The sequence below is a fragment of the Hibiscus syriacus genome, unplaced genomic scaffold (assembly GCF_006381635.1).
Source record: "Hibiscus syriacus cultivar Baekdansim isolate YM2019G1 unplaced genomic scaffold, ASM638163v2 tig00116970_pilon, whole genome shotgun sequence".
In the NCBI taxonomy this organism is placed as follows: domain Eukaryota; kingdom Viridiplantae; phylum Streptophyta; class Magnoliopsida; order Malvales; family Malvaceae; genus Hibiscus; species Hibiscus syriacus.
The window spans coordinates 237,205-252,131 of NW_024063494.1; the positions used below are offsets into that span (position 1 = coordinate 237,205).

General features: G+C 31.6%; 1 protein-coding gene across 1 annotated transcript in view; it reads left to right on the forward strand.

The window, feature by feature from the left end:
- The window catches only part of LOC120191629 (MADS-box transcription factor 23-like), a 32,241-nt gene that overhangs the window by 9,152 nt on the left and 8,162 nt on the right, over positions 1-14,927 (forward strand). The window contains exon 3 of the mRNA XM_039194542.1: positions 14,751-14,826. Within this exon, the coding sequence (XP_039050473.1) occupies positions 14,751-14,826 (76 nt within the window). The remainder of the gene's footprint in view (positions 1-14,750; positions 14,827-14,927) is intronic.

Sequence of the window (14,927 nt, forward strand, 5' to 3'; positions counted from 1 at the left end):
TAATGTAACACCCCCAGCCCGTACCCGACCCGGATACGAGTCCGAGATGTCACATTGACCAGTCAAAGCATATACTTTATAAAAAGAAACCATAGAAAATTTAAAACTTCTATTCTATAAGAAATTCTTTTACATAAAAGTGTCAAAACCTTAACAGACTCCATCAAAGCGTACATATTTAGTGACTTAGTTACATGCCAACATAATGAATTATATGACACGACATACTTTGCAAAATATTTCTGATCTGAACTTTGCACGAAGATATGCTGCTTTACGGATCCCAAGCTTGATCTTCTGATTGATCCACTCCTACGTGTAAGACACTTACACGCTAAGTCATAGACTTAGTGAGACATGGAAATACATAAAGTAAACTAACAAATATATTAACATTCCATGTAACATATATTATACTTATATACCTATTAAACCCATCACTTACCAGTTTATCTTTACTTATTTCCTTGTCATTGATTCAATTCCATCATATGAGCATATATTGAACATAAACATATAAATAATATGACTTCAAACACAACAATACATGAATAATTACTATGATCATATCATACATAACCATATCACATCTCATATCACTATTACCCATATACACTTGTTACCATTATTATCATATGATCCTAACTTATCACTTATACATATCACATGTACCATTTCACAAGAAACACATATCATTATATCAAATTATGGTTTCTTTTCAAAGCCCATGCACACTATTGAGAACTTAAGGTATGTGAGTACATAGAGGTTGTGCACAATGTTGTCACCACAGCTCGTATAAATCCCACTAGGGGCGCGTAGAATTTGTCCCGAAGGACCACGTAGATGTCCCGAATGACCACATATAACACATATGTCCCGAAGGACCACTATGTCCCGAAGGACCGCGTAAACCCTCGACTCTTGGCATGCCAACTATACCTATAGCTCTCATAACACATGACATGGGAACTATCTTTTACCTCATTACACATTCACATATTCATATCACGTAGTTCTTTCACATAGTTCTTTATCACATTTCATATGATCACATAGTCACGTAGTTTACTTTCACGTAGCATTTTCCATTAAATTCACATTATTCATCCTTTTCACACATGGTCACATCACATATCATACAACACTTATTCATGTCATTCATTTCACATACATAACATATCATATAGCAATCTAATAGAAACACATATGAGTCATATTGCTTTCACCTATATTTTATCATACATCTAACACCATATCACTACATGTTTATGCTTTAGTACTTGTATCATATAATATCGGAATTGGACTCATCGCAAGTCTTGATTCCTTAACATAATGTACACTTACTATCATGTACTCACCTGGTCTCAATGAACACTCTTAAGCTCTTGTTTTCTTTGCGTATCTTATTATGCAGATCTATCCGAACTTTGCTTTCGATCGATGTCTACACAATCATATATTTATACTATAAATATTTCATTGATATACTATAATCTATAATTTCTTAGACTGAAAGAAAGATTTATTTCATTTCCTATTGAAGTGCATCGGTACATTATACCATGCATCGATGCATCCCTTAACATGTGCATCGATGCATCCCTTAATATGTGCATCGATGCACTACCCATGCATCGATACACCAATCACATTCGATGTTTTCATTTTTAAGGGGGTGCATCGATGCACTAATGGCATTCGATGTTCATTTATTTAAGAGTGCATCGATGCACATTGAAGATGCATCGATGCACACTACCCAAAATTTACATCTTGAGCACGAAAATGACTTGTTTTGACCCCAAATTCTACTTATTAATCCCTCCTTGAACCTTAAAACTTATCTATACATATATAAACATTCTTATAACACTATAACACTTTACCATCTCCCATAATCCACCATAATTCTTGAATCAAAGAATTTCATTAAATTTTCCATGTGTTCTAAATTCAATTCTATCACCTCTAACTTCCTAATTAACCCTTTGACAAGTCAAATTAATTATTGGAACTTCAAAAACCTTTTTATAACAAAAGTTCATTTCTAAACTCTTAATAAAAAATCCTTTCTAATTCTTTCCTCTTGGTGTTTTAAGCTTATATAAGCTTTCCTTAAGCTTATATAAGCTTTCTTTAAGCTTATATAACACTCAAAGAATAAAACACAACTCAAATATTAAAGAATTAACCATTAAAAATTAAAACTCACCTTTGAGGCTTAAGCATGAACACACGGGAAGAAGAAAAAGAAGAGTTCCATATAACTCTCCAAACCCACATGTTTCATTCTTATAAAAGGAAGAAAATATCTTTTAAACTAACATTACCATAATGCCCTTAAAATCCTTTCATTTTTACCCTTTCATCCACTAATGAAATATCCCTATTAAAATTCTTGAACTTCTAATTTTTCCCAAATTGATCCCCAAATTTTAAAAATTCTCATTTTTGTCACTAACCCTGATTTCAGGATGTTACAGATCAATCCTAACTCGGGTCAACAACAAAATATGGTCATTACACTGGTGATCTCCCAATATCAATTTATTTGAGCCAACCGATCAAGAATCGTGCTCTGTTTGATGATTGATCACTTATATTTGTGTTTTTGTTCACTTTTTTTTACTGATTTCAAAAAAATATAATATATGACTACATTTTTTTTATTTAATTAGGATGTGTTCACCGTGAGTTAATTGTCGTTAAATATTTTAGTATAATCATACATTTGATCATTATTATTTATATATTCTCTCAATTTAACCTTTTAATAAATTGAAATAAATTTAATTCTTTAATCAAATAATGACATGTGTCATTTTCATAATATTATTATATATATATTAACTTTAAAAAATATTTTTATATTAATTTATTAAATATATTTTATTATTAATTTAATTTGAAAATATATTATATGTTAAATTATTTTGAAGCTGAGATAAGAATAAAATATATTTAATAAATGACACGTGACATCATTTGATTTGAAGATTGAATTTATTTGTATTTATTAAAAGTACTAAATTGAGAGAATATGTAAATAACATAGACTAAATGTGTGATTATATCACAATATCATGTTACCTAATATGTTTACAGCAATTAACAATCGGTGACTTCGTCTTAATTAAATAAAACGAAGTGATCATATTTTAATTAAATAAAACAAAAATGACTATATATTATTATTTTGAAAATCAATGAAAAAAGTGGACAAAACACAAACATAAGCGATCAATCATGTAGTTAACTGCTTCTTCCTTTAGTAGAGAAAAAAACATTCATTAAATTTCGTCGAGTATATTAAAAAGAAACTTGAACGCAAATCTCAGACTTGGTTAAAATGCTGAAAACTCATCTCAAAATGAAATATTGTCTATTAGTCTTTAATAAAGAACTAAGGGTTGCATTAGTGTTAAGATTTAATTGAACAGACTATCATATTAGTTGTGATAAGCTCGAAAAATACTTATAACAGTGAAATTAAATATTTCAACGAAAAAATTATCAATATGTTGATGTAAAAAGTCATTGACGGGACACGTTTAAATGGAAAATAAATAAATTATATTATAAATCTTCAAAGAACATTAAATTAAAAAGTAAATTATGCATTTAATATCAATGACGAATCTAAAAAAAAATATTATCGGTTCTGCTATATAAATAAAATAAAAAATTGAAAATTTATCTCTGTACATATCCAAAAGTTTCTCATTTGAAACTTGAGTAGATATATCTTGACTTGCATCAACAATTATTTCAGTGGAAGCACTATCGTGTGTATTTTCGATGTCCAATTTGAGTTGAGTTTCAATATTGACAAGTAAAAATTTATTATTTCTCTCTTCATATTTCAACATAGGAAAAATAAAATAATTAATATATATTCCTTTTACTCTAAATTCATCAATTATAATAAATAAATAAATAACAAAAACATCAGTTAAAATAGTCAATTACCTTTTAAATATCACCACTTGACTCTTGCAATAAAAAAAATGTCACATGAAAAGGGGTATGTTCAATCAAAATAATTGATTGTCTTAATGTCTTTTCAAATTTCATCTTTGCTTAAAAGAATTGTGCATGATAGAGTTTTTAAATCACCTCGCCCGGCCTCATGCTCTCTATTTTTAAGTTGTTGCTTTGGTGAAATAAAATTATATTGAAACTAGGATTATTGATAATTTAATTTTAACTCAGATGGGATAATTAAAACTTGAATTTAATTAAATTATAATTAATATTTTTCATGGGGTATGACAGAGGCATACATCCACCAGTGTTTAGTACCTAAATTATCAGTTTTGATTTGTTTTAATACTTAAACTTATAATTTTTTCAAACTCATACTTAACCTATAGTTTTTATTTTATTTTAGTACCATGTCATTAAAAACTTAACACGTTTAATACCTAAATTATTAGTTTTGATCCGTTTTAGTACTTAAACTTTTAATTTTTTCAAAACTTAACGTTAAATTTTTAACGGGTACTAAAATGAAACAAAAACTAAATTTTAGGTATGATTTTGAAAAAAATTAAAAGTTTAGGTATTAAAATAGATCAAAAATAATAGTTTAGGTATTAAGCTCATAATTTACACTAAATTAAAATGCAAATATGACTCACGAATCAACTTACTTTAGTGATCAAAGAAATAATTGTCCTTAGAAGTTTCGAATTCTAGCGCCAACTTCTACATAAGTGTTTGAGCGATGATAATCACCCTAATTTAATAAGAAAAATACAAATATGATGAATAATCATAAATTATAAAAATATATTAAATTGAAAAAACTCTATAACAAATAATTAGTTAGTCTAATAGGATGAAACATTAGATTTCCTTAAATAATATCATAGATTAAAATTCTAACATTATAAATAAACTAAAATAAATTATAATAAACTTTTACGATACATACTTTGAATTAATCGGTTAATAAAATAATTACCGATTATTAAATAAAAAATGGAACTCAAAATATTACTATAAATGATGTAGTTCTGTCGAGTTTCAGTAGTCCAAATCATGCAATTGCTATAATTACCCCTAAAATGTGCACAAAAACCTGCTTATTGATTTTTAGGGTTCTTTTGAAAGTTTAAGGGATACAACTCCGTGTATAAATATAAGGATGAACTATAAGAAATCGTTCTTTTTTTTTCATTTTAATGGTGCTTTAATTCTGAATTGATTGCTATAAAACAATCGATTTTGCAACTCAAATCTATATTTTTCCCACTAATCGAACAATTCATCTTGGAGTAACTTGGCGTATGAAAGAACTTAAAAAATATTTTAGATTTGAAAAATAAGTTTAAACAAAACAAAAAATTATATGCATATTAGGATGAATCTATACAATTTTTTAAAATTAAAAATATAATCGCAACTGCATGTTTCTAATGTTAGGGGTGTTCATGGTTTAACCCTACTCTCTCTCGAATCCATGAAACCAAGTGAGGGAGAGACCGTCCCAAATTTCCCAAATTTAGATTTTAATAACAAATGAAATATCAACAAAATTATAAAAACCTACTAGACACTCGCCGTCATGGCTTCAAATGAGACCACCATTGTTTCCAGATAGGATGTATAGTTAAAGGCACCATAGGTGTTGATAGTTACCAATCTCGTTGCGGCGACCTTCCATCGAATGTGGTCGTCAATCAAAAGCTCCAAAGCATAATGTTTGCGGGTAAGCCATAGATGAAATGACGGGCCCAAGAAAAGCTAAGGTGGAAAAGCTCGTTGTTGGATACTCCTTGACCATTAAAGGTGACCAAATTTCTTATTTTCCAAACCTACCAGAGAAGAGAGGAAAAAAATAATATTCCAAAGAATAGTTGTATCCATTAAGAGGAGACTCAAGATTTCTAGTTAATCAATATAAACATCCTAATTTGATCTAACTTGAAGATCGAAAGATTCAAGTGTCACACGAGACCAATGAAGTGACTAACACTAAAATTTTTCTTTAAAATCAATATTTAAATCATCATCAAATCAAATCATAAGATAACTTGAGTTTAGAACATTCATCCGTAATGTTTATAAAATAGGAGCTTCAAATAGTGAAATCAAAAAACATAAGTTTATAAACAAAGTTTACGACTCAAATACAAATAGGGTCATTGTATAGTACATGCCCACTAAACATATTCAAGGCGTACTCTGAACAACTAATCCAAACTGGAATTCACAAACTAGAGATAGCTCCTCAACCCGTCCTCTTAAGAATCTGCAGACGAAAACATATTCCGAACGGAAAGCTAACAAGCTCAATGCCACACAAGTAATTCTAATATACTATATGCATTCATTACATGAGTATACAAACTAGTATAAACATTAGCACACAAGTAAATTGACACACAACAAAAAGGTAGGCATAATGGTGTAGTAGGAGCGTCACGCAAAGGCTAATTTATTGTTCTCTCTTATAGTTCCATTAGGGTAGTTTCAACGATCTTATACCCATTCGCAAGCCCTTACACCTAAACTAAGCTTCTTACCTAATTTAGTACTAGGGTACCGATACTAAGCCTTTTAATATCAGTATCTATCCTCTAAAACCAGTACTGTAACGTCCTAATCCACTACGAGCCGAAGATCGAAGGATTAGTACGCTACATGGGACCACTAAAGAGGTTAACTCAAATATTTTTTTTAAAACAATTATAAAGACAAATTTAAAACATCAATCTTAAACATAAAATGAAAAAGTAATGTTTAAGTTTACAAATCGAAAGCCCTCAAAATACATTCAAACTAATTTAAATAAATATTTCAAAATACAATTACGACTCAAATACAAAAGGTCTATATACAATACATGCCCTCTAAAAATATACTCAAGAAAAAATGGTGTTGGATTAGAATGTGGACTGCGCAATAAGCTCTTCAAATACTCCTCCTAGAAACCTACACACGGAAACAAATTTTGAACGCTAAGCTCAAAAGCTCAGTACCACACTAATAATCAAACTATATTCTATGCGTCCATTATATGATCATGTTCACTAACATAAATAGTTGCATACGAAAATGCAAATCTAAACATACATACAAAGGTGGGCATCGTTGTGTGGTTGGAGGGTTTCGCTACATCTCAAAGACGTATACTCCTCTAGCCTACTTAGGGTGAGATCCGAAATTTCTACATCAGAAAGCTCACCCAACCAACCTACTCCATACGAGTACTTAGAGCATCTACGCCCGGTCGGTAAAGAAGTGCATTATGCACTAATTAAGACTTGTACAGACATTCTAACACGCAAGTGTTTACCTAGCTACTAGAGTAGCTCGAGTGTCTTGATCGTTTCCCCAGCACCACACAAGGCTAGTGTTGAGTTAATCGATTGACGGAATTGGCCAAGAGGGGGGTGAATTGGCAATTAAAAATTTGGTGGAAGCTTTTGCAGAAAATTGAAAGTAATTGCACAACGATTTAGAGTGGTTCGACTTTCTCAATCAAAGTCTACGTCCACTACCTTAGCTATCCACACTAAGGATTTTCCAACAAATTCACTAATTTGTTCTTTCTTTTAAGGCCAAAGAGATAACCTTACAACACCCTCAAGAATATACCCCAATTCTTGAGAACACTCTTTCCCAAAGAGAATATTACAAATTTGCAAACTTACAAGGAAAACCTCACAAGGTAAGATGTTTGCACAATTCTAGAACAAGAAAAGAACACTCGAAGATAATTACAAATGATCACAAATGGTGTTCTTGAAAGGAAAATTGGCTTGATTTGCACAAACTTAATGTTTGATGCTTTCTCTCTTGTTTCTCTATGATTTCTTGTTGATCAAGGGCTTCAGAACTTGTTTAAATACACATTGAATCACTTCTGAACGTTGGAGATAATTAATGAAGATAATATAGCCGTTTTAGTGTGAAAACAATTAATAAAACAGTTTGGAGCGTGGGGGGAATCGGTTCCCCCTCATAGGGAATCGGTTCCCTAAGTGTAAAATTCAAATATTTCGACCGTTGAACATGGGGGAATCGGTACCCCCTATGGGGGAATCGGTTCCCTCCGAGCATTCTGGAAATCTCGGAGCCAAACCATTCATGGGGGAATCGGTACCCCCTTGGGGGGGAATCGGTTCCCTCTGAGCAATCTGGAATTTTTGGCTTTGAAATGGTTCAAAATACTTTGAAAGATTATTTTGAAATTGTTTTAAGATTAAAATTTAATTATACACTTAAGTAAGGATTAAAAATGATTTTTGAAATATTTGGAGTAATGTTTTGATATTCGAATAATTATATCGAATATACTTAGAAAATCATTTTGGAAAATCTTAAAATTCATTTAACTTAATTTGTTATATCGAAATATCAAAATGTTTTCAACAGCTAGTTTTATAATTCCCTAAATTATATCATTTTTAGATGTAATTATAGTCATTAGTGTTGTTCTCACTTGGAATCTTATTTATGAAGTTTAGATGACCTTTGATCTCCTAACCCAACTTACTTGAGATGTACCCAAATCAAGATGAAGGTATCAATACTGGCCTTATAGTATCGATACTTCATTTTGGGTATCAATACCGAAAACAACTTTGATGTTTAAAAAAATAGTTGAGTATCGATACCCTTACCTAAGGTATCGGTTCCCTTACCTAGTATCGATATTCAAGAATCAGTACCAAAATAGGCTACTAGAATCCTAAATCCTAAAATGGTATCGATACTATTAGAATGAGTATCGATATTCACAGCTAGAACTCTCCATTGTTTTGACTACTCAAAGAACAATATCAATATTGTTCATGTAGTATTGATATCATCGTCTAAAAATGTCATGTTTTGGGCAAGAAATTGCAACTTAAACCTACCCATTTTCCCTCTTAAGACCATCAATTAGTGTTTAAGTCTTATATGACATAATAAGATAAATAAAGGGTCATTTTTCATGCTTAATAACAACATAAACTAACATTCACCATAAATATGCTCTCATACTTCATAAGTAAATGTAAGTTATACAAATGCACTTAATGACCCATAAATGGTATAGGAATGTAAAAAATGTGTTACCTTAATCTCCAAGTTGAAGAAAAATGTCTCTAATCACCCAAGAGTTAATTTCTCTTTTCCCTTAGCCTTGAAACCTTCTCCAACTTCCCTCACTAGCATAACATGGGAAGATGAGTTACTAGCTAGATATCTTTTGTTTCCTAAACCCCCACTAAACCCATATCTATAGTCATTATGACCAAACCATGAGATTGAGAGCTCAAATGAAAGCTTGGAGTGAGGAGATTATGATCCTTACCTTAGAAATCCCAAAATGAGATTGAAGAATTGTCAAGTTTCTACTTTGATAGTTTTCTTGAAGGAAGAAAGATGAAGAAGAAGATTTGGTAAAAGGACAGAAGGATGATGAAAATGAAGGAAATAGGGAGTGGATAAGGCAAATTACATCACCGTCATTAAAAGAAATAAGCCTTTGCTTTGAATGATGGTGTATAATTGCTCTTTTAATTCTTCTTATTTCTTACAAATGCTAAAGTACCCCTTCATGCTAATTGGGCCCAATCCAAGCCCAATTTAATTCTTAACTTAATTCAAGTTGCTCTATAAGTCTAGTGGGCCTATTAAACTCTTCTCGGGTTAGCCCAAAACTACTAACCCAAGATTTGGGGAGTTACAGGTACCCACACTCGGTACCGATACCAAAATTGATTATTGGAATTTGAGAAAGCCTATTAGTATCGATGCTACTATTGGAAATATCAATACTTCTACACTAGGGTATCAATACCAACCCAGGTACCATTACCAAAATTAGATTTCGATGTTTGAGAAATTAAATTCAACACCAGTACTTGTACTTATGATATTGATACTCATCGAGTATCGATACCAAAATTAACTAACGAAATTCTAAATTCTAAATTCTAAATCTGGTACCAATACCATACCATTGGGTATTGATACCTAATGAACAATATCAATACCCTATGAACATGATATCGATACCACTAGTCAATAACTCCCTAATCTTAACTATCCGAACATGATATCGATACCACTAGTCAATAACTCCCTAATCTTAACTATCCGAATAACAATATTAGTACTATTTATCTAGTACCAATACCTAAACCCAGAAATACTCTGGTTTCTACAAAAATATAATCTTCACTCAACCCATAAGTTCCTCTAGAGCCATTAAACATTATATAAAACTAAGACAAGTCATAGGGATCATAATAAGTCTTTTGACATGCATTATTCACCTTAAAAAACCTAGAGCCATAATCAAACGAAAATGCACCAATGTGTTCAATGAGCTCATACAAGCAAACAAACAAATGTAAGGACTCACAAATGGTATAGAAGAGTTAGAGGTGTATTATCTTTCACCTAAGTTGTAGGAACACTCCAAGATCACCCAAGGACAAGTTTATCCTTGCCTTTGCATTTGAAACTCTCTCCAACTTCTTTCACTAATCACAAGCAAAAAAATGAGTTACTATCTCATCTAGGGATTTAAGGAGAATTAAAATGTGACTCCTAAGCTCTAAAAATGGATTATGATAACTCTTGAACCCTAAAATCCAAAACACATCTTCAACCCCACCTAAGGTTTATGTGGCCAAAACTTAAAAGAATGAGCTTGAATAAAAGCTCAAGAGATCATGATTTCATTTCTTACCTTCACAAATTCGGAATAGAAATGAAGATTAACAAAGCTTCCACCTTGACTTGATCATAAGAAAAAGAAAAAGAATAAGAAGTTTGAATTTGAAAAAGAAGACAAAAAATTGTGAAAATAAGTATGACAACCTCATGTCATGCGACCTCATGCAATTAAGAATTTTCAACCTTTAAAAGACAAAATGGGTTAATTATTCTCCTAGTTCTTCTGCTTCTATGCCTGAATAAAAAAACTCTTTTTTAAGTCTAGATCGGTTCAAGTCGAAGCCAAACCAATTTATCTAAACCTCAAAACTCTAAATAGTTACTTGGATTGTCTCCATACCCCACTTAATTCACCTTAACTACTAACCAAAATTCGAGGAGTTACAATCAAACTTCAAGGGAAATGTCAAAGAAGTCTGGAAGGTGATAGACATGGTCGATGATGCTCCAAAGGTGTATTATGGACTCATTATCAGTGGCACAAATGTTGCAACCATTATACTTTTATTTGCCGTTAAAAATATAACTATAATTTAATAACGATTAACTTGATTAATAGCTAACTTTAAACGTTAACTGTCACTTATGACAATTTAGTTAATTAGTACCGTTTAACCTTAATAATTTCATATCACATGGCATGTTTTTAGTTAATTTATATATATATATATATATATGTCTCATTTTTATTTTCTCTTTTTTTCTCTGAGATATTTCAATTTATTTCAAATCAAAACTTTTTCGTGATACATTTGGAATAAATACAAGACAATAAACCTTCATACATTTAGCATTTTTGGTGTTCGAACTCGCGATATCAAGAGATAATAAGTCCCTTAACCACTAAAGTCGTGTGGTTAGTGCATTTTAAATCAAAATTTAGATATTCTAAGTTGCCCAAAATATGGCTATAACTCCCTAATTCTGATATAATAATATCTTGTAGGATTCAAGTGTCACACGAAATCACATAACCAATTTTATTTTGTAAACCTTGTCATCCAAAATCTTTAAAATAAAATCTTTTCATCATAATAAATAAAATAATTATTAATTAAGTTATAAAAAATATGAAGCTCCATGATTTAAAATTAGTGTATATCATGTATTTGAATATTAAAAAGAGTATAAATTCAAATCCTAGGTGAAAAAAAGGAAGTGGTGAAGCTAATAGCTAGTCTTGAAGAGAATCATGATAGGGGCAAGATTGTATTTGCTAAAGTTGATTAAAAGAGATTTGAAGGTGTTTTCATGGAACTTGCGTGGTGGGTTCGGAAGTCGAACAATCTTCACTTCACAAACTAATACGAGAGCAGAAAGTGAAAATGACAATTATTCAAGAGACAAAGATGGAAACGATAACGTCGGAAGTAATTCGGAAGATTTGGTACGATGACGAGTTTGTTTTTAAGTGGTCTCCAACTACATGCAAGGATTCAAAAGTGTATTTGGCTTGTCTGTTGTGCCACCTATCTATGGAGCCTTTGGATCGCCATAAATGATTGGATCTTTAATAAAAATTATTTGACGAAGGAATTAGTATTTTTATCTATTTAAACTAGCATTGGAGGTTTTCCTAGAAGCAAAGGGATTGGAGTAATCTTGTCTTAGAATGGTGTTAAGCTTTAAGGTGACTTTGTATCGAATCCAGAATTCCCAACAAAGACCTTGAAAATGGTGGGCTATGTTTTTGAAAATAGATAAGTTATCCCGTTAACTGGGTAATGTGACTTTCAGCTTCGTTCCTAAATTGAGTAATGGGATGACGTTAAGTTTTGTTGGTATGGGTGCGCATAGGCCTGAGATGTTTAAAGCTTTATGGTAGTCTCTCCTCTTTTTCAGTGGTTGGATTTGGGTTGGGGGGTGGGGATAGAGATGGTTCTTGTGTAGTGGTTCACTCTTATGTTCGTTGGTTATCTTCCAGATCTATTTATTGCGTGGCTGCTGCGATTGGCCTCTACGTTTGTTGTTTTGGGAGCTTTGTGATCTTGAGATGAGCGTGTATGTTCTTGTATGAAGTCTTTATTATCTTGTGCTATGTAGATTGGACATCAATTTTTTGTATCGAGTAACACAAGCTCACAGATGTCTGATCAGTTACCCTACACAACATATGATCGACTACCAATAAAGGCCAATGCAACCGCTTCAACAATCATCGAGCACTACACCTAACCCTACACCATGTTTTCTTGCATGAAGTCTTTTGACAATGTCCTCTGTCAATATCTTTTGTCCTGACACTCCTCTTCTATGTCGGGTAATCCTCGAACAAATAATCCATCGTCGAGCAGCCCTCCGATAGGTAGTTCTCCGTTAAGTAATCCTCTAACGAGTAGTCTGATAACAATTCTTAAGTTTTATAAGTTTAAGATATGAATTGTTTTAGTGACTTTTAATTGCATTGTTTGAGGATTAAATCATTAGGCATGTTTTGTACAACACCCAACATGCAAAAATTCAACAGACAAAACCTCACACACTATGGCGGAGTTAGGAGGTTTTTCTTGAGAAAAACTAGTTGCTTTGGAAGATAATCCCTTTCTGTGAAAGAAGAATAAAAGAAAGAGAAAAGAGAAAGTGAATAGGAAGAAAGAAGAAATAATGCCCACCCATTAATCATCTCTGCCGAACCTATGGGTAGAGCAGGAAAAAATTGCTTCATTTTTTTCAATGGATAATTTACCCTCTGTCTCTTCTAAAATCAAAATTTTCTTTCCAACCTTAATTGGGTCCACGATATACTCAAATTGGGCTCAAACTTAAACCAACAACCCCAAAACACAAACTAAAATAATTCTCAAGGCTCGAGTTAATGCTCGAATGTTGACTCAAATATTTAAGACATTACATCGACAATTAACCATCATGTCAATCTTGTTCGCCAACACATTCACCTCTCGCAAATCAGAAAATTTGCCTTGATCTCTTTCAATCCAATGATTTTAAATTTCTCAGAAAACTCTTTTTTTTTCAGTTTAATCCTAAAGTTTCAACTTAAACCTCTTATTAACTCCTTCCACTTCACAAATTATACTTTAAATTTCAACTCACAAAAAATTATAAACCTAAAAAATTCACACTTGATATAAACGTCTAACTCTTGAATAAAAAAAATTAATCTATGTTTAATCCATACATAAATTCATGTATTAGCATGTAAAATATCAAATTAGATTCACATTATGAATATTAGATCAAAAGTATAATTAGTGAAGAGGAATCAAAAGAAAAATGAAGACTTTTTCCTGATTTTTTTTATACTTTATTAGTATTCTAAATTTATAATTTACCTAAAAATCATTTTTACTGAAGATACTTTTTTAAACAAAATAACTACATGCACAGATTGCGAGCATGAAGTCAAACTATACCTTAAACCCTAACATGGAGAATTAAGACAAAACAATAGGATCGATGATCTTTTCACAAATGACTCCTCAAATAACTAGATCTAGAAACCAAGTTGAGAAGGAAATGCAAGGTGGCAAAATAGAGATTAAAAGAATGCAGTCTATGTAGTTCAAATCTTCTAATGCAAGGTGACAAACTAGAGAGATTAAAAGAATGCAGTCTTTGTAGTTCCAATCTTCTAATGCAAGGTGGCAAACTAGAGATTAAAAGTTTGCAAAATAGTTTAGCAAGTATGCAGTCTCTGTAGTTCCAATGTTATAATTGAATAGCCAAGCACAAGATAAAATAAAGCTAGCATGAAAGGAGAGAGCAACATCCGGACTAGTCAAGACTGAACTTTCATATTTAACAAAAAGGAAAACTTACTTGAAAATTTGAAACTTTGGTTTTCACCAGCTGGATTATGTTTCTGGAAGGACCCCATGGTTGATAAATATAACCACAACTTTTTCAGACGTTATCAATTTTATATAAAAGGAAGATAACAAAAGCAGTTATGCAGATAGAAGATACCATTATTGTTTATAGAGGCCATGTACTGTGATTTCAGATGTTATCTGATCATCATTTTGTCTGTTTTCCTTCTATCTTATAAGCCTTCAGAAATTACAGAACTTCTGATGTAATTCAAATCTTCTCTTTGCCAGCATGAGATCAGTAATTGAGCGGTACAACAAAGCAAAGGAGGAAAATCAACCGGGGAATCCAACATCTGAAGTCAAGGTATTCTTTGGTACTTCATCTTTAAATTTCTTGAATTTTACCTTTCAGAGCATGCTGAACACAGTTTTATCATCATGAATCCGCATGCTTTAAGCTTCTAC